Genomic DNA, 20,385 nt, shown 5'->3' on the forward strand with positions numbered 1-20,385 from the left:
AATTTGGCAGCTGCATGTTGTTCTTCCCGAGCCGAGCGTGTGGGAGGGACGGATCCCAGCGCCAGTTCTCTTTGGGGGTCTTCCACCAGTTTCGCTGCTCTGTACTATGCGTGGTTTAACTCCCACAAAAAAAACAAAACAAAACAAGGCTCTTTGCTCCTGAAGCTGTGTTTATTTCTATATTTCTGTGTCTATAAAGCTGGCTAGATCATCAGGCTCAATGGGTAGTGATCAATGGCTCCATGTCTAGTTGGCAGCCGGTATCAAGCGGAGTGCCCCAAGGGTTGGTCCTGGGGCTGGTTTTGTTCAATATCTTCATTAATGATCTGGAGGATGGCGTGGATTGCACCCTCAGCAAGTTTGCAGATGACACTAAACTGGGAGGAGAGGTAGATACGCTGGAGGGTAGGGATAGGATACAGAGGGACCTAGACAAATTAGAGGTTTGGGCCAAAAGAAATCTGATGAGGTTCAACAAGGACAAGTGCAGAGTCCTGCACTTAGGATGGAAGAATCCCATGTACCGCTACAGACTAGGGACCGAATGGCTAGGCAGCAGTTCTGCAGAAAAGGACCTAGGGGTTACAGTGGATGAGAAGCTGGCTATGAGTCAACAGTGTGCCCTTGTTGACAAGAAGGCCAATGGCACTTTGGGCTGTATAAATAGGGGCATTGCCAGCAGATGGAGGGACGTGATCGTTCCCCTCTATTCGACATTGGTGAGGCCTCATCTGGAGTACTGTGTCTAGTTTTGGGCCCCACACTACAAGAAGGACGTGGAAAAATTGGAGATAGTCCAGCGGAGGGCAACAAAAATGATTAGGGGACTGGAACACATGACTTACGAGGAGAGGCTGAGGGAACTGGGATTGTTTAGTCTGTGGAAGAGAAGAATGAGGGGGGATTTGATAGCTGCTTTCAACTACCTGAAAGGGTAGCAGATGACAGAACAAGGAGTAATGGTCTCAAGTTGCAGTGGGGGAGGTCTAGGTTGGATATTAGGAAACAGTATTTCACTAAGAGAGTGGTGAAGCACTGGAATACGTTACCTAGGGAGGTGGTGGATTCTCCTTCCTTTGAGGTTTTTAAGGTCAGGCTTAACAAAGCCCTGGCTGGGATGATTTAGTTGGGGATTGGTCCTGCTTTGAGCAGGGGGTTGGACTAGATGACCTCCTGAGGTCCCTTCCAACCCCGATATTCTATGATGATTCTATTTCAGCTACCAAAGGGTTTTTGAAATGTCCGGATCAGAGGTGCGGTCTGATGTGAAATCTTAGACCTGCAATCGCCCCCAAGCTATAGCAAATGTTCAGGCCCAGCTCTGAATTAGAACTTTGCATGTGGCCCTTACCTGTGAGATAGATACGGCCAGGCCCAGGAGATAGAGCACAAGATCGGTACTCAGGAGACCCCAGCTTTCCATCAACTTCCTTGCAGATGGGGCTAGTCGTGTCAATCTCTGAGACTCGGTGTCCCATCCGCTTTGGGGCAGAGTTAGCAATGCTTATCCACTTCATTAGAGAGCTTTGTGATCCACAGTAGAAAAGCATTAATAGCGTGAGTTATTCCAAGGGGACAAACCACAGTCCCGGATACCACACCTCTGACATCTGTAAAAATATTTCTATGCACATCCATCGGGACCCCCAGCTCCAACAACTAGAATGAAAAGCTCCTGCATGGTGAAAATATTTTCCCTTCCCTCCACATGACACAATTTTCAGAGAAGGATCCTACCAAGTGTTAGGTGAGCTTCCCAGACCATCCAAAGTTGGTTCACACAAGGGCTGCTTATCCAAAGCTCAAGTCTGCAAAACTGGGCTGGCAAGCTTACAAGAACGGCTCTCCGCAGTTAGGTTTCTGGTGCTTCCTGGTCCTAGTGAGAGTGGTTGAGAACAGACTCTCCATATCACGCCAGCCCCAACCAGAGCACAGAAGTCATTTCCCCCCCCCCCCACCCCAATTAAAACAACAGGGGGAAATTACCCCACATTTGTGCAAGTCTCCAAGGGTATGTGTCCACTGCAATCACGGGATGGGACTGCAGCTTCCCTAGACCTACCCAAGCTAGCTTTAATTGAGCCAGCTCAGGGACTGGAGAAGTGAAGCTGCAGCAGCATGCAAGTAATCACCCGGGGTCCTGAGTGAACTTGAACAGTCCATGCTGGAGCGCATGCTGTCATGGCTTCACTTCGTCTGGCACCCGAGTTAGCTAGCTTGGGTACGTCACCACAAACTGCAGCCACCCCCTGTGATGCAGAGTAAACATCCCCTATTATTGCCCACTGCCCCATTTACACAGACCTCCGAGCTGCTCTTACGTATGGTAAAATGAGGCTTGACGAAGGGTGTTAAGCTCCCTTGCAAGGCTCCACCAGACAGCACCTAAAGGGGATCTGAACTGGGTCTAAGTTCTGAGCAAGGATTGAGCCAGGAGGGAGGTGCCACAAGTCCTCCTTTTCTTTTTGCGAATACAGACTAACACGGCTGCTACTCTGAAACCTGAGGGTTCTATTGTATCCAGTTCCGTTTGCCCACCATGAACGCTGCCAGGACAATATGAGCACGGAAAGAACATTAGTGTTTTCAGTTGTAATTCGCAGCTCTCCTTTCTGGCCTCTCTTATCTCACAGCAGGCAAACACATGAACAACGGGAAGAGCCAGAGCTCCAAGTCCCTTCAAGCATGTCCCCACAAAAATGGGAAACTTTGTTTCTGCTTCCATTTCTTGCTGACATCACACAAGACTAATCCCTCCCCTCCACCCCCAGAGATCCTAGAACAGTGAGTGTCTCACACAGCTGAAGAGGTTCCTATCCTGAAGTGTAACAAACAGGAAAGAGGGATGAAACATCTGGAAGAAGCAGCTGGTTCTCATCTCTGTAGACCGTGTGTTCAGCACATACTCTATACCTGCCAAGGCTCATCTACCTACAAAGAAACAGAACGTGGGTGCCCAGACAAAACCACGCCTGTCAGAAATGAGCTTTTGTTACAGGTTCTTTAACAAGCAGGCACATTGATGATCTCTTCATGTAATGCATATAATACTCTGCAATTACACTGTGCCTTTCATCTGACGATCGCCAAGTGCTTCCACAAAGGTGTTTATATAGTAAGCTGGGAAACCAAGGCCCAGTAAGGTTACACAACTTGCTCTTTATATCACAGGTAGTCAGTGGCAGAGTCAGGTAGAGAACCCCTGGGCTCTATGCCAGCCAATCAGAGGAGGGGAGCACAACACACCTTCCAATCTATGCAGGTACTTACCTGGCTTCCATCACCAGAGAGTCTGAGCAGCCCACAATCATGAATGGATTTATCCTCATTGCACCGCCGAGAGGCAGGGAAGTGCTATGGGGAACTGAGGCATGGGGTAGATTAACTGTCTTGGCCAAGGACGAATTGATCCCAGGTCTCTTGAGGCCCAGCCCAGTGCCCTCCCACTAGACCTGCCTTTCTTCCAAGCCAGGTGTCCCACACGAGGACATGGACTACCTCTTTTGCCCAACCAACATCAGTCAGGGCATGAGAGACTAGGAGATGCAGGTCTTCTCTGGGAGAAGAGAAGTCACTGCAGAGCAGCATGTCCCATCTGCCAGATGGGAACAGAGAAATCATGGGGTCAAGGAGGAGGCAGTTCCACCCAGGCAGCACTGCCTATGGACAGAAGGAGAGGGAGGTGCAGGGAAAGGAGTGGCTCCCATCTGTACTCAACTAAATTGAGCCCCAGCACTCAGGCTCATGGATGTTTATAGGTCAGCTCTGCTTGTATTGATCTAGTTCAGTCATTTCTAACACAGTCACGGCGCTGCCAAGCAGCAGCTGTGGGAGTCGCACAGAAATAATCCCAGCCTCAGCTTCCGGGGGCATCATAAATTGTGAGCATCGTCAGCCAGCAGAATCCTGAGATGAAATTATTTCCTCTGCAGTTGATTATGTCCAACCCTTTGCAGCCCTTACGGCACTTTTGAGGCAGACTGAATTGACAGCCCTGCAGAATTAGGCACTCCGGTTAGCCAGCGAACAGGTATAGCCCGGGCAACGGGAATGCAAGCGTCCACCCCGCTCTGTCCCTGCCAATGTGCTGTTACCCTGAACTGGACAGACCCAAACCAGGGGAATGATGGGAGTCCAGGCTCTGTGGCCATTCAACTCATTGGGCTCTCTGCAGAGGCTGCCAAGAAGGGGGTGAATTAGAGACAGCTGAAGGGATGATTCTTACAACGTGGATGCCCAGCAACTGGACTGAGAATCCACCAACTCATTCCATGTAGGCTACAGAACAACCATCAATTGGTCACAGTCACTCCCAGTCTGGTCTGGCTGTAAACCAGCGACCTCAGGGTAAAAAGTTCTATCACCTTGACCCATTCAGCTTTGCAGTATCTGGTATTCAGCTGCACCACACAGGAGACTCAGCTGTTTGGGTCATTTAGTCACACTTACTGTCATGGTAGCAAACAGACATCTTAGTCATTGGCAAGGATGGGAAGGGACAGACAGAAAACACATGACAGGGAAGCGGCGTTCTGATCGACTGTGGCATGAGCAGGGGGTTAACTGTAATTCCCTTCGCTGCAGTTCCCATGCTATGCAACTCAGCATCCCCCTCTGAAACGCCAGTGCTTCAAAATGACGTCCCGGGTGCGTGGGGCCAAAACCCAACATGGATTTTGCCCTCCCCCCCCCGACATCTGAGAGCACTCCTGGAGTGAAACAGACCTAGTGCTGACGTTTAGCGTAGCCAGACACACATCTCCTTGCGCTGGCACAGAGCCATGAAACCATCGTGCTTTTAAGAATTTCCCCTCACTACCAGACACTGCTTTTCAATCTTCTGCTGTATTTGATTAACCTGACCCAGCTGTTTTCCACTCACAACAAATCATAAATCTATATGCTTGTGTGAGACAGTGTGGGTCTAATAATGTGTGTGTGAGGATCTGTCCATCCACATCTGAATGTGTCCCTGCATGTGTGGAAAAATTGCAAACGTGTAAGTCCAAGTGGGCAAGAAAAGTTCAAACGTGGATGAGACCATGGCTGATGCTATGCATGTACCAGTATGCAGGGATCGGGGGGTGGGGGTACTGATCTCCATGAGTCCGTGCATGAGTTAATATACCTGTACGTATGTGTGTGTGTGCACATACGTATGAATGTACGTTTATATATGCTCACACTTGTGAGCATGAGAATGGGTGCCAGTGGTTGCATGAGTGTTGTGCGTGGTGTGTGTGTGTGTGGATGTGCACATGTCTAAGCCCGTACAAGAGAGAGTGCGTGAATCCATGCCGGAGGGTGTGCATTCCAGGCACGGTGCGCGTGTTACAGTGCGTACGACTGTTCATGCTGGGGGGGGGGGGGGGGTTCAATCAGCAACTGACTGTTGTGTAGCTGGGGTTCTCCACACCCCATATTGTTCAGAAAAGGAAGAAAAATGGCTGATGAAAAATGTTACTATATACATTTTTTCCAGAAATAAAAAGCATTATTCAACGACTATAAAAGGCAAAAGTTTGGATGAAGGAGAAGAAGAGGATTTGCCAAGTTGTTTAAAAAAAAAAAAAAAAGAAGGAGCAAGTTGCTGCCAGCTCCTGGCATATGTATTCTCGCTTGTATAAATCAGTCTCCCTAGACCTATGGTAGTTCTTGCTGATGGACTATCAAGCTCCTTGGCTAGATGAACGGGACATGTGCTTTATATGTACTTACAGAATAGTAAACTGTTATTAAAAGTGGAAAAAAACCCCACAGTCTGATTTACTTGCGGTTTTGCCTGCCCCGCTGTTTTAGCATAGAACAAACATCTCCATGCACCGAGCGGAGTGGAAGCAGAGAGATTGTACGTGGAAAACTACAGGCTACCTCCTCTGTGTGGAAGCACTTGATGTGTTACAGATGCAAACTGAAACAAAGCAAGAACAACCTGTCCCCCGCAACACAAAAAAGAAAAGCCAAACCAAAACAACCTCCGCTACCAGGGAATATTAAATCAAGAGATGGGCTCATGCCACTAAATTCTGTCAGTTTCCAAACAGCCCAAAGCAAACAGGGGCTTGGTTCACTTTGTTATGAAGTCAGGGTGCACCTGCAAACTTCTGACCTTGGGCATGGGTTTGGATAAGCCACCCCCATGAAGTCTGGTGGTGCTTGGATCCAGGGTTTGGAGTTGGGACCATATATCTGTAAACCCAACCACTAGATTTGGAGTGGAAAAATCCAGTAGGCTCAGTTAGCCGCTAATGGCTCTGCATTGCCAAACTGGAGAGCCTGGGGTCCTGGACAGGCAGGGTGCACTGAGGAGGCAACACACTCAGGCAGTGGAAGCAGAGGGTGCCTCATGCTATGGGACAATTGGGGAAGCAAGGATAGGCTCCCATGGGTCTCTTAGGTCGGTGCTGGGTGGATCATGGTCCATCTGGCTTATTTTGGGAAGAAAAGGGCATTAAAAGCAGGAACATCAGAAAGGATTTTCAGGGCTCCAAACGGACATGGGGGAAATAAACATACAATGAAGTACTGAAAACCTGACCTGAGCAGACTGGTTCTCTCCGTACGGAGTCTGGCCCCATCCCATGTTACCGCTCATTCCACTTTATCAGTCAACGTGCTGCACGTACATACTTACCGCTCGGGGCTTGTGTGGCTGTTACCTGCTAGAGCCAACCACGAGAGACCCCAGGGGTGTGTGGAGGACAGTTGTTCTCGTCAGGCTCATCAGCCCTGTGCATGCCATTAGGAGTCTGCCAGCTTTCCCGTTCGATGCTTCTGTTTTTCCAGGCTACACGTGTCAGACCAATTCACCCTGGGCAGTCACTTGGCATCTACAATATCAACGCACATGCCAAGTTTTTAGAAAGCACATCAGAATAATCTGTCAAGGTATCTGAGTTTATAGGAATAAATAAAACCCACTTTGTTTTTCAAATGCTGTTTTTGGCAACTAATTTGAAACCAACGTAGCTCTTAAAACATGGAATTTGATTGCTCAGAGCAGAGCCATGCAAAACCCAGAATGCCTCTGTATGTAGCCCGTGAGATCCTGAGAGCACAAACTATACCTCCTTGTATGTCTCGTACCACTCTGCGCACACTGTGTGTTAATGAGTTCGGTGGATCTCAATAAACAGGCGCCTACATCACCAAGAAAAAGGACCCTGGCAACTGGCACGCGTGACGCCGTCCCATTGGCGCTCCAAGGACAGAATGACCAGTGATCTGCTCAGTCTAGGTCATTTCAGGTCAGGGTTGAGGCAGAGCAGCGAGGCAGTGTGGAGAAACTTGCACTACAGTGGTCTCCGCTGTAACTTGTTCTGTGGAGGAAAATCAGTCCCCAGGGCTGTGTCAATCTTTCAGCAGCACTAAATTCATAGGATGTATATAGTTTTATAATTTATATTGGTGTGACCGGAGTCCCAGGGGAGCCAACTGAGGTCACTTGATTAGGGTGAACTGCAAAGAACGGGGCAGATAATCCCCAAAGCTGGTGGATATTCCAATACTTAGATTTACCAAAACAGCTTCTATAATACCTTACTGGTTACCCAGAAGCCATCAATGCAGTTCTCTTAAAGTAACCCAGCCTCAGGCCTTCACCCAGACACCCAAGTCAAATACGATGAGGATTACTGAAAATCTTATTCATCATATAAAAAAGTTCTAGCAATCCTGAAGGATTGGACACATTACCTCCCAGGTTAATGAATATTCTAGATCTTACCCAAATATATGCTTACAGCCAATTCTTATTAACTAGACTAAAATTTAGTTAAAAAGGAGAGAGAGAGTATTGGTTAAAAGATCAGTATACATACAGACTTGAGTACAATCTTGAGATTCAGATTCATGGCAGAGATGGAGAGCTTTGTAGATGCAAAGAGTTATTTCCAAAATAGTTCATAGGTTATAGTCCAGTGTTTATATTCAGAGTGGTCCAGAGTCCAGGATCTCAGTCCTTGTGGCTTAGACTTCCCCTGCATGAAGCCTCAAGCAAATCTGAGATCACAGGATCAGGACCCAAGCTATTGTTTATACGGTTTCAGGCTCTCTTGTGACAGCTCAGAGTCCTTCGTGAACAATAGGCACTCATGGGAAATTTGAAGTGGACCCATTTCCTAAGCATCGCAGGTAATTATTAACATAAGGCAATTGTCTGTTTTTCCACCATTCACAGATGATTTACTATACATTTCAAAGGGAGATGAATACAGCATATCCTATGTTTACAGTTAATTTAAATGTTAAGATGTCCTTTTGATCTCTGAAGTAACAGAATACAGCATAGACAGGGACTGTTTGATTACATTGTTGACCACTACCATATATATATGTAAATAAACACAAACACAAACATTATCTCTCCATATGTCTTTAAGGGTTGAATTTGAGTCATTTATCCTGCAGGATGCTTAACCCTTTCCAGTCATGCGTCACAATTGGATATGTCTTTAATTACACATTTCCATCAGCCAGGCAACATCACACATTTTTATGGCTTGCTTATTATAGCCATGTTTGGAGGACACCGCTTATGAAGGGCTTTAAAAAGAATTCTTGCTGTAAGAAAATTGGAGAGTAACTCCTGACCCCTGGTGAGCTCTCACTCAAGTAAGCAATCAAAGGAGCAACTAAAAATAATCAGCCAAATCATTATTATTATTAGCATAACAGTAGCACCTAGATTGTCCAGCTAAGATTGTGACCAGTCGTGCCTGGTGCTGTACATACACCTAATAAAAGACAGACTGTAAGCTCTTCAGGGCAGGTACTAAGTAGACAAGATGAAGGTGGGCGGGGAAACTGAGGCAGACAGGTGGCGTGACTTACCTAAGTTCATGCAGTGGCAGATGGCCTACTGAATTCCAATTCAGTGCCCTAACTGCTGGACCACGCTGAATTTCAGTAGAAGAGAGAGTTGAAAGGTTAAGCAAAACTGCAAGAAATTACACAGGGATACTTCAAAACTATTTGCTTAAGTCAGGGACTTGACCTGCTGGAGGTGGCAGGATGCGTCTCCTGTTAAGATCAGACTTGCACAGACAATCAGCATATTGCCGTGATCAATCCATTCATTTAGGTTTAATGCCAGGCCAATCACTGCAGTGTCCAAGTGACTAAACAGCACTAGTGAGGACATGTTGCAGCCAGAACATGAAATTCACCCCTGAGCAGAGGGCCAGCACAACGCCATGCACCACTTACATCCTCAAAACAGGGCTTAAGTGGGATTTAAAAAATACAGAGGGGCGAATTTTACCCTTAGCAAACACATTCATAACAGCACCCTTAAGTGTGGCCTTTACATTGACACAGAACCTTTCCTCCAAAGATCTCAAAGAATTTTGCAAATAAAGGCAAAGTCTCATTATCCTCATTTTACAGAGAGGGAAACACAGGCAAGGACTGACGAAGTGACTTACTCAAGTCACACAGCGAATTGATGGCAGAGAATCCAGGCCTCCTGAGTCCACATCCCCTGATTTAAATGCCATAGAACTCCACCTCTGGGAACTATTACAAAGTAGGGTCTTGTCATTTAAACAATAAACAGCAGAAAACCAAATGTAACTGAACAGATTCAAATCAAATAAGAACATCTACATTGCACAGAGACACTAAATCCACTCAATTAGTTTACCCTGCTCCCTCTTGAAAGGTGTGGCTGTGCACAGGACATAAAGGGCTAAAGGAAGTGGGGAAGAATGACGTTAATCGGGGTCTGTTTGGAAAGGGATTTGGATTGCTTGAGTTGATTCAGTAAGCACCACGCAGTAGAACATGTCACTGGTAACTGAGCTAATGAAACACCTCTGGAGACAGAAAAGCATATGCTAAATTCAGTCTTGGCTTCCTAGGGTATGTCTACACTGCAATTAAACACCTGCAGCTGCCCCATGTCAGCTGAATTGGACTCAGGCTCCCTTCCCCAAGTCCCAGAGCCCGGGCTTGAACATCTACACCGCAGTTAAATACCCCCATAGTCCAAGCCCTGCAAGCCTGAGACAGTTGGCACAGGCCAGCCATGTTGACTTGAGCTCCACTCAAAAACCTGGAAATGTTTTCCAGATGGCAAAAGGCAAACAAAGGGGGAATTATATATATATAGGCCATATCCTCAGTAGGTGTATCTCCATTGTAGGCAATGGACCTGGCTGATTTACACCTAGCTCCCATGTTAAAGAATTTTAAAAAGTGTTTTAAACAAAGTAAACAAAACTGACATAAAAATGAACTATTAAACACCACCGCCCTGTTTCAGACTCAAATGTGTCATAGCTCTTAAAACAAGGTTCTCCCTTTAACATAAATAGTGTTTTTAAAGAGCAGCGCCTTTGGCCAACTATTCCTCAAGCAGCTTTTTCATCCAGGGTTTGCATTAACTTTGCAAAAAAGGTCAACCTGAAAGATTTTTATTTATTTAAAACATAAGCTCCCTAAAGGGATTCTTTTTTTGTTTGTCTTTTCCTTTAAATTTATTAATTTCAGCTCAATCAACTAAGAGGTTACATAACAGTTGTTTATAATTATTGTCACGTCAACCCTGAAACTGATCACTATAGCTCCAACATTACATAAAGGCATTTTTTGTTAAACTGTGGGAAAGATGAAGTCTGAACTTGGAGGGGATTTTTTTTTCTTCCTTTTTTAAAGTTCTGTTGTCTATTATGCAGTCCTTCAGACTCTTCTTTCTGCGGGATTTTATTCTACAGTTCATGGGTCTGTTTTCATGTAAATACACACTAACAATAATATAGTTTCCATCTCTCTCTCATGCCTCTCTATTCAATGCAGAACATAGGGTCTTCATCACTGCCTTCCATCTTTGCTGGGCTCCTGCTGCAGTCTTAGCTTCTTCCCATGTAATTTTGATAGCTTTCTATTCTGCTTCTATTGTGCGTTTCCATGTTATCTTGGTTCACCTTATTGCCGCTTCTTCTGGGGTTTCCAGTCCAATATCTAATGTAGTTTCCATGAACCCCTTTAAAAACTGAAGTTCAAGATCGCTCAGATGAAAACAAGTTAGAGAAGCTACTAGCATTAAGGCCCTAATTCAGCAAAGCACGCAAGCACAAGATAACAGTGTGTTGCTGAATAAGGATGATTTGAAGCACGTGGTTAAATGCTTTGATGAACTGGGGCTGCAGTGGCTGCTCCTGGTCCTTTGAAGCCAGTGTCAGTGTTACCCATTGCCTTCAACGTGCAGGATCAAGCTTTTAAAGGGGGTCATTTTATGCTGTCATGGGAAAAGCACTAAAGTTGGAGGTGGAAAATGTGATCCTTTTTGGAAAAAAAAAAAGGTATTTCCATTTTTTGTCAAAATTTCATTTTCATCAGAGTGTTTCAGGAAACTAGAAGTGATTTGACCATGAAAGCAAGACCCGTCTCCTCTATCATCCATGCTCTATTTCACATGACATTTGTTCTCAGCTGGGAGTTTCTTTTCCCTGGGGAATAACATCCACCAAGCCTTCCATTGCATTCTATGTCTATCACCTTGGCAGCAGACCCACAGCCATCAGCCCTTGGACATAGTCTTAATCATATCTCCTAGAACAGGGCACTGTATCTTCAAGGCTGGAATGCACTGAAGTCATTAATACACTGACCCAACAAATACTGAGGGTCATATAACTAACCTTGGTATGAGCCAGTGCTGTCCCCACTGATTCTGCACTGAGTAGTTCTTCACAATGGGCTCTGTGGTCACAGGTTGGATTTCCTGAGCAATTGCTGGAACTATGTGGCAGAGCCTGGATGAAGAAAGGTCAAAGAAGAGAAGTTCCTAAGTACCACCCGCTGGCCTGCTTTCCTGCAGGAGGAGCAATTCCTATCCTGAGGTTACAAATAAGTGTAGACGCTCAAGCCCTAGGTTAGCAAACTCAGGGTCTGCTAACTTGAGGTCTACTAACCCTGGGCTCATATTATAGTGTAGAGACACCCTAAGACAGAGTACAACTGCCGAGGCAAGGTCTTTAATATAGAAAAAGTTTCACATCAAATTAAAATGCATGTTTAGCACATTTGGATTTGTATTGCAAAAGTCCGCTTGCCTGCACACCCAAGTGACCTCTTTGGACCCTGAGATCTATCAAGGGAACACACACTATTGGTCTTTTCTCATCTCAGCAGATGTTCACCCTGAGACTCATATACTGGAATGTTGGCTTTCGATTTGTGCCAGTTCATTCAGAATCACTGCTCCTTTCCCATTTCAGTCTGAATGTCTTCCCAGGGACTTTCTAAGGTTCCTATTTTCAGGACAGTATGACCAGAAGAGTGTAAAGGCCTCCATCTCAAATCATGAATCTGTCCAGAACACTTTTACCAGAACCCCACCGTTCCCCAAACAAAATCCATTATGATTCCCACACCATACACCAGTCACGAGGCAAAGTTTTCAAAGGGGAAAGTAAGAGCACAAAATACGTAAAACTCAAGCTGTCCTAACCCACCCCTCCAAAGCTCATCATGGATGCTTACCCTGTACTCTGGAATCTCATTGGCTTTTCCATTTAGTTTTCTAATCCCAAGTTCAGATGCTGAACACAGCAAGGATTGGACTGCTAGCATGCTCATATTTGGCAGTCACATCAGACCATGGCAGGAATGGCAAATATACAGGTGGCTGGGTAGAGTTTTAAACATTTCAGTCAAGCTATTCCAGAAGTCAAGTGCCTTGACACTGGTTCCCTAGCCATGTGGAGAGCCAAGTGTTCTAGCACAGCCAGGGCCGTGTGGACTTGTCAAAGCAGGCCTAGTTTAACTGTAAGGGGTGACAGAGATGGCATAGCTTAAGCCCCCTTCCTCTGGGCTTGTGCCATGGTCAAATTGAAGCTCGTAGCTGCAATTGCAAAGACTCCATCGAATGACATTTTAAATATTGTTCTTTTCAGAACAGGCCTGTTTCCAGTGATGTTCCACCAGGAAAACCACATTAGGAAGGAAGCCTTCCCTGTGCCTTTTTTTCCCCCCCTCCAGAACACATGGCAAAAGAATAGCAAGGATCATACACACATGTATCAAAGTCAAATGATGTCAGGTACTTCTTTACAATACTCCTTACTCAGGCAGTCTCCGCGGTCACTCATTAATACTCACTTCGTTTAAAGCTACCTTCCTTCTGAACAGGATGTTGAAAACAGTAGTTTTGCACCCTATTTAACTACTTCAGACCAAAGTCAGCCCTAATATAAAAGGCTGAAATCCCACTGAGAGTTGCACCTGCTTACAGCCGAGATGAATCGAGTCTGTTGTCCGTACTCTTAGGCATACGTAAAGTAACGACACAAAGCAAGTATATACTCCATAAAACATTAATATTTTAATGAAAAATCTTAGCTTCATGTTTCTATCCAAAGACACTCAAAACTAGTTTTTCCTCCTCCTGCCCCCCCTAATTTTGACCTATAAGGGGACCAGTTTGGAGATTTTTATTTTTTTTTGTATTTTAAAACATTTTTTTTAAAGATTAAACAATCAGGCTAGCAAAAAAGTACCCAATACATACTTTTCTTATATCAAACAAGCTAGTATTTCAGTACAATGTAACTATACAGAATATATACATTACACATATGATCACAAAGCAAACACTACAGGCTCAGAACAGATTTGAAAAAACATGATATTCACATTGATTACAAGAACTCTAAAAATGATTGTAACGTTGAAACGGCACTTAGTTTACAAAAAAGTCACAAAAATATATATAGCCACCAAGAACTATGGTTCCTGAAAAATACTAATAGCCAGATAGTATTATATAAAATGTGAAGTGTATTTAAACATCGTATACATTAAAAACAAAACCAAAAAACATTTCTGTTAAGTCAATAAACATGCCAAGTAATCTAGCGGTGACCAGCGTCAACAAGAGAAGCTGTACTGTGTATGAGATGACGACTGGATATACGGCTGGTGACTGGAGACTGGCACAGTTAAAAGGGTTGCACTGTTACTAAAACACACAAAGAAGCCCAATGATAATTTAATTCACATTTTTCCTCCAGCTTTACCCTCCCCCCGCTCAAGGATTCCATCAAAGGCCAGTGCCCAGAGAGTCAAGGCACTGAAACAGCAGGGCAAGGAAGCCACTGAGGACTTTCTTGTAGGCAGGGCTATAGTCAGAATATCAAAAGCATGCATTAGCTAAACATAATGGTCAAAAATCTCCTCTGTGGACTTTATCAACCCTCAGGAAGACTGTGGTGTCCATACAGGAGGGCAGCCCCAGAAACTGATTTATTTTTATTTTTATTTTTTAGTGCAACCAGATCTGTTGGCGAGCCCTGTAGGATACTGAATGACTGTTGTAGCATGCACCAAGTTAACAAAAACCCAGAGCGTTAACAATTACTGTTGTATTTTTTAAAAAGTTCACGTTTTACGGTTTATTCCCTCTGAATATTTTGCACCAACTGTGTTCTGCTGGTGACCTCTGATGTGGTTGAGGCACAGTCCGACCCTATATTTGATGGTGAGACCAGTACTTTTTTCTGCCCACAATGAACTAGGAACAGAAGGTGCTCCCTACATCTGCATATTACCTATGCCAGCCAATCCAGGCAGCGTGCACAAAGCCTCTACCCCTCCAAATTGCATATAAAATGCTACAGGGTATGCCCTGAAAATAGGATGGCAAAATTCTCATGCGCTAAAGTCTTTGGACTGGAGGGGAAAACCAGCAACCAAGAAATGACGGAAGCCCACATATAAAAACTTAAAGCCATATCTTAAAAACAATAAAATTTTATACCATAAGGTACCTAGGGACCATAGTTTTATAAAATATATTTTACTGCATTGGCAGCTATTACTTTTTTTAAAAGTTTAAGTTCACACCTTTCAGCCTCGTGAAAACCAGAACCATTTTCAAAGATCTAGTCAACTAAACTCTCAGTATGAGAGACTTGACCACAGTACTTGCTAGCCTGACAACTGAACTCAAATTGTAGCGAGTAAGACAAACTAATAAGGGACACAAAAATTTTAACCTGTGATAATAAAACTATGTTGCAGAAAACTGACATTCCAATTAGTACTGGGGGAAAGTTTAATCTCCTCAATGAGAATGTATCCCCACCGCTGGGGAGCTGTGTGCACAAGCATCAAAAGGAAACTATTACTTGGCCAAATCGGCCAGCGCACAGCTGAAGCAACTGCTCCTCCTCCTTCCCCTCTCTGTGGGGGAGAGGGGAGCCAGAGGTGACCCTCTCCCCTCCGCCTTGAGGCACTGTCCAACATGTAGGGAATGCAGATCCATGTCCCTGAATCCTGCTCCCTGCCATATAGCAGAACCATCCATGGTCTGTGGTAGTCAGGGCCCTCTTCTAGCGTAAGTGGGTGGGGGAAGGAAGGATTTTCCACTTAATGCACTGATCGTCCTCTGTACACCAGAAAGTTATACAAAAGGAAAATGCACTCAAACCACTTTGTGAATACTTTTGGAGAATACCTGTCAATTCAACAGTTGCTGCAAGGGGTACTACAGCCTCAGTAAACAGAATCTCCTCTATTTGAAAGAAATTCTGAACAACTTACTTTTTAACCAAAATATAACTTAATTCCTTGTATCTATTTTTAGAAAAAGCAGTCCAGGAATCAAACCCCTCTGATAACATCTTTTAAAGAAGTTATGTTTCAGGTTTAATCCCCAGTGTAATCTAAGGCTTGCTGCTTTCAGTTTACTTAGACATTTATCTCACTTTAGAACCTGGATATCCAGCAACAGAGCTTGATGTAAAATGTTAGAACATTTTAAATCTCTCCTTTGAGGGACATTAGTACTCCCAAGAACTGAGCACTTCCAGAAAGACACGGAAAAGAGAAATGAAAGAAGATTTACATTTCATTTGGACTCCTCTCTATGGAGAAGGGATACATATATTAACAGGAAACAATTACAAATACCAACCAAAGCTACAATACAGTCCTTGCAGCTACCAAGTTTTAATGTGTTCTCCACAGCATTTCAGACAGCAGTTAACCATCCTACAAAATTTTAAGTCATCTAAAAATCAGTTATTCTAGGTGTGTGTATTCTGCAATTGCACATCTCATGATCAGTGAATTATGTGTTACGACAGATCTTGTTCTGGGTGAAAACCATCTTTTTTTGACAGAAGGAATAAGTCCATCCATGTGTGATGTGTTAATTCATTGTGTATTGTACACAGTGGGCCAGCTGTGAAGTATGAGTTTGTGTGTGTACCTAAGTGCTTTTTAACTTATGACTGACTAAAAATTGTCATGTACAAGGAAGACTTATGCTTTTGTAACAGAGAAAGAGGATCATGAATTAGAGTTTAGTACCAGATCCTACTTTTATCCTGAACTACTGGGGGGCGAGGGAAGAAATATTTAACAGGCACTGTCCTGACTCACTGGATTCTTAATTATAGAAATCAGAAGTGGAAGAGGACTGGTCCTCTGATCCAGTCCCTTCAATGGATACTGGCCTATTTCATAGTACAGTATCTTGAAGAAAAATTTGTTCTGCTCCAAGCCCTTTACAAAAGACCAAGATAGACACATAAGATGAATTGTAGCTGTGACATTTTCTGCAGATGAGACAGGGGGGAAAAGGTAGCTTCAGTAATTTGGAAAAAACTGGGAATCTTATTAATTTTTTTTTTTTAACATAAACACAGGGTAGGGAAAACTTATTTAAAGAAACACTAGAAATGTGTAAGTATGTTATCATTGAAGCCTTTTAAAATATTACCAATGTGCAACAAGCTTTACACTGATTTGCTATCAGCAGATATTTCATAGTTCTACAGATGCATTAGAACTGCTGAAGTCATTGCACACTAATCAGTCTTGCCATTTGAGCTCTGCACCTCCTCTCCCTCCCTTTTTTAAAAACATTTCTCTATTTTTCTCTTTCATAGAATCATAGAATATCAGGGTTGGAAGGGACCTCAGGAGGTCATCTAGTCCAACCCCCTGCTCAAAGCAGGACCAATCCCCAATTTTTGCCCCAGATCCCTAAATGGCCCCCTCAAGGATTGAACTCCTTTCAATCCAATGTGTGCGTGACAGAGGGACTCATACCCATGGTATGAGTTTACCAAGTAGATCTAAAACCAAGGGAGTCTGACACATGCCCTTGGAATACTAAGGTCAGGTAATACTTAAACTCTCAGCATGCTGTGGGTTGTGGAACACAGCTGTTTATGTATCAAAGAGAGTTAATTTCATCAGCAGCCAAAGAATTTATACAATCCCTACTTTAAGTTTTTAAGCTTTACTATAGCCCAAACTGCCTGCAACAAAATGAGAATCACTGCTCTGAAAATCCCATACCCAAAATTTACAGCCTTTTCTAAATCTGGAAAAAATGAAATTGCAAATCTTTCACTTTATTGCTTGCTTGAGCTGTGTACGTAGCTGGAGTAACAGCCTTTAATAAACTAACTTGGCAAAGGTTTAAAATGTTTTGGAACAGGAACAATTTAACATTGTTATATAGGGTTTTTATAAACAACCCCCTGTTGGGTTAGAAACTTGGACTCTAAAAAGAATAAATTGGTTGTTTTGTCCAAAACAGACTAATAAAAACCCCAGAAAGTATACATGCATATGTATAAGCACAAAAGTGTGCAATAATGCACAAAAGAAGAAGAACTTGTTTTTTCCTTTCTGTAAACTCTCTCTAGCCAGCTTTTGGAGATTAGTGATATGTATGATAGGGGAAATGAGTAGGACTGCAAGCAGTCTGGCCAAGGTTTAAGAATTTTAGTCTGGGACACGTTTTCTTTTTTCTAAAGGTGGTTTCCTTTACAGAAAGATACAGTGATGACAGATTTGTCAGGCTTGCATGGATTTATACTTTCCTTGACTGTATGCCTCGCCCCATATAAGCAAATCAGGATAGGTTATTTGAATGAGCGGAGTGGAATATCAGAAGTGGGAGGACCTGGCAATGGCATCATCACTCAATTTGTCAGAACTGATTCAGAGATTTTTTTTGTAAAGAGACATTTTTTAAAAGGACAGTACTGTTATATTTCAGAAATGCTTACTATTTGCAAAAAAAGGGTTATAGTAAGCAGTTTGAAAAACAGTAAGGACAAAGACAGGACATGCCATATTTTAAGCAGAGGATTAACACATCTACTTAAAGTTAGTCAAAACTCTGCTCATTAATTAACTTGTGAGCATGCATGCTTGTACTGGTCATTTTAAAAGTGTCTTCTGATTCTCTCCCTTTACCAGAGGATCTGCAGAAGCATTAGAAATTTAATGAGCTGTTCTAATTGTGGAAGAAGGAAGTTGAAGTGATTTCAGTCGATTGCTTCTTCTTTAGAAGTGCATCACAGCTTCTATGATGCTCTGACAGGACCTTATTGTGCATTCAGTCTTAAACATTTTCACAGAACTGATCATTCAGTCATGAAAAATAATGTAACGTCTGTTGCAGTTTTCTGTTTAAAGTGTAGCTTACAAAGTAAAAAGGGAAATCTCCCTCCTTTTGTTTAAAAAAATTAAATTAAAATGTACAGGACCAAACACAGGCACTTTCCAAAGAACAAAAATGAAACCAAACCATGAATTATTCAATAGTAATAGAGGACAGCTCTGATTTCGGGGGGTCATCACTGGTTGCCTCGGCACTGGCATTAGTCTTTGGCTGCTCCGGCATGTCTTCCTCTTTTTCTGCCAACCCACCCAAAGACCCCAAGGGGAAAGTGCTTTCGCAATTCTGAGTCGACGAGACCTGTGAAATGACAGGCATGTGGACAGAGGAGTTGCTTTCAAACCCATGCTCTCCTAGCTCATATTGCCCGAGGGTCTCTTCCTGCTCCTGGTTTAAGTAGTCCGGGACTAGGAAATCACTAGAAGAGGGGCAAAGGACAGAAGAGAATGTTAACCTTTCAAAGAAACATCAGATACAGCTATGCTAACTACTGCATTGCGCAGGGAATAAAGAAACTATTATCACAGCTAGGGCTACAATCTTCACAATAATATGCTTCACTAAGTGTTATAACTCAGTTCTTATTTACATGTTTGGAGAAGCTATACCTGGGATATCAAATTTTCATGGTTTATGCAACCATATTTCCTCAGGGGTAGCTTCGTATCTGGGTTTGAGCCCCTTGAGGAGGATGGGAGTTGATGTTAGTATCACCACCTGGTGCAGAATGCTTCCATGCCAAAAAAGGGAGTGCTGGAGTTTTGTTGTTTTAAGAACAAACTAAATTTAGTGCAGGTAAATTCAGGTCTATTCAACCTCTGTAGAGGGGGCAGGGACTACCAGAGAATCAAACACAACCTTCCTCTCAAAGGGGAGGGGTCCAAAGTCAAAGGGAATTAAAAAGGATAAAGGAAGCAAAAGAGACAGGGCTGAGGCATGGGGACAAAAGTGTAACAAAAGTGTGCTAGTGCAGGACCCAGTGCACAGACCTGCAGATGACAACCACTGCTCCAACAAGTCAAGGTAAAGAAGTTGGACTGATAGCTCTCTATCCACAGAGCAGATGGAGCACAGGCAGCAGCAATGAAAGCCGTGCCTCAAGTTGCCCCGCCAACGTGCCTCAACAATGACACAGGACTATTCGAGATGATTGAGGGTAGTTCAATTTCAATAGCCCATTCCATCCTTGGCCTCTCTACTAAACTATCAATAAGGATGCCAACTGTAATGTTTTTTGTGATGCTGACACCTATCCTATTACAGTAAAACCTGCCTTAGCGATCACCTCTGAAGAGAGACCACCCGTCATGAGTGACGGCTTGCAGAGGCCATGGAACACCACCACCATCTGGTCTGCAAACTTTAAAGAGACCACTTCTTACAAGCGACCACTTTTGCTAACTCCCATGAGTGGTCACTCTTGGCAGGTTTCCCTGTACTAAGAAGTGGACTGAATTTCATTTCCTCCTGAGCCACCCAGTCCTGGCTCTTTTGTCACAATAACTATACAGCTTATTCTCAGAAACTGGGAGCTGAACATGCTCAGAGGAAAGGTCTCACACACTCTACCAATATTTCCTGATTTACTCTGTGCGAGCACGATACAAAGTCAACTTTTTTGCAAATATCCAGCACCAGACATATTCATAACTAAAACCAGTATATGCACTCTTTGGTTTTTCCATGTAGTCCATTCAAAAGGGAGCAGTTTCCTGGAACAATGATATGAGATTCAGTGACCCTTTTCTTTCTGCAGAAAAGGATGAACATTTCCAAATCTAAGGGAAATCCAAATCGGGGAATAATTGGAAAATGCACTATGCTAACATGTTAATCTGTATTTTCAAAAATCAAATAAGGCCCAGGAAATCTCTAAAAGGAGTGTGTTTTAATGTATTCAACAACAAAAAAAGAGTGCTTACCACAGCAACCGCATCATCTCGTGGTATATTCATGCT

The 20,385-nt window shown here is 43.6% G+C and overlaps 1 protein-coding gene across 2 annotated transcripts in view; it reads right to left on the reverse strand.

Moving 5' to 3' along the window:
• Window positions 1-16,102: 16,102 nt before the first annotated feature.
• Window positions 16,103-20,385, reverse strand: part of ZBTB44 (zinc finger and BTB domain containing 44) — a 54,387-nt gene continuing 50,104 nt past the window's right edge. Inside the window, exon 6 of one of the 2 annotated variants that reach the window (XM_074936596.1) lies at window positions 16,103-18,845. In XM_074936596.1, coding sequence (XP_074792697.1) covers window positions 18,563-18,845 — 283 coding nt within the window. In that variant the 3' untranslated portion in view covers window positions 16,103-18,562. The remainder of the gene's footprint in view (window positions 18,846-20,385) is intronic. The other variant, XM_074936597.1, reaches the window with a different exon arrangement.

This window comes from Natator depressus, chromosome 22, assembly GCF_965152275.1.
Source record: "Natator depressus isolate rNatDep1 chromosome 22, rNatDep2.hap1, whole genome shotgun sequence".
NCBI lineage: Eukaryota > Metazoa > Chordata > Testudines > Cheloniidae > Natator > Natator depressus.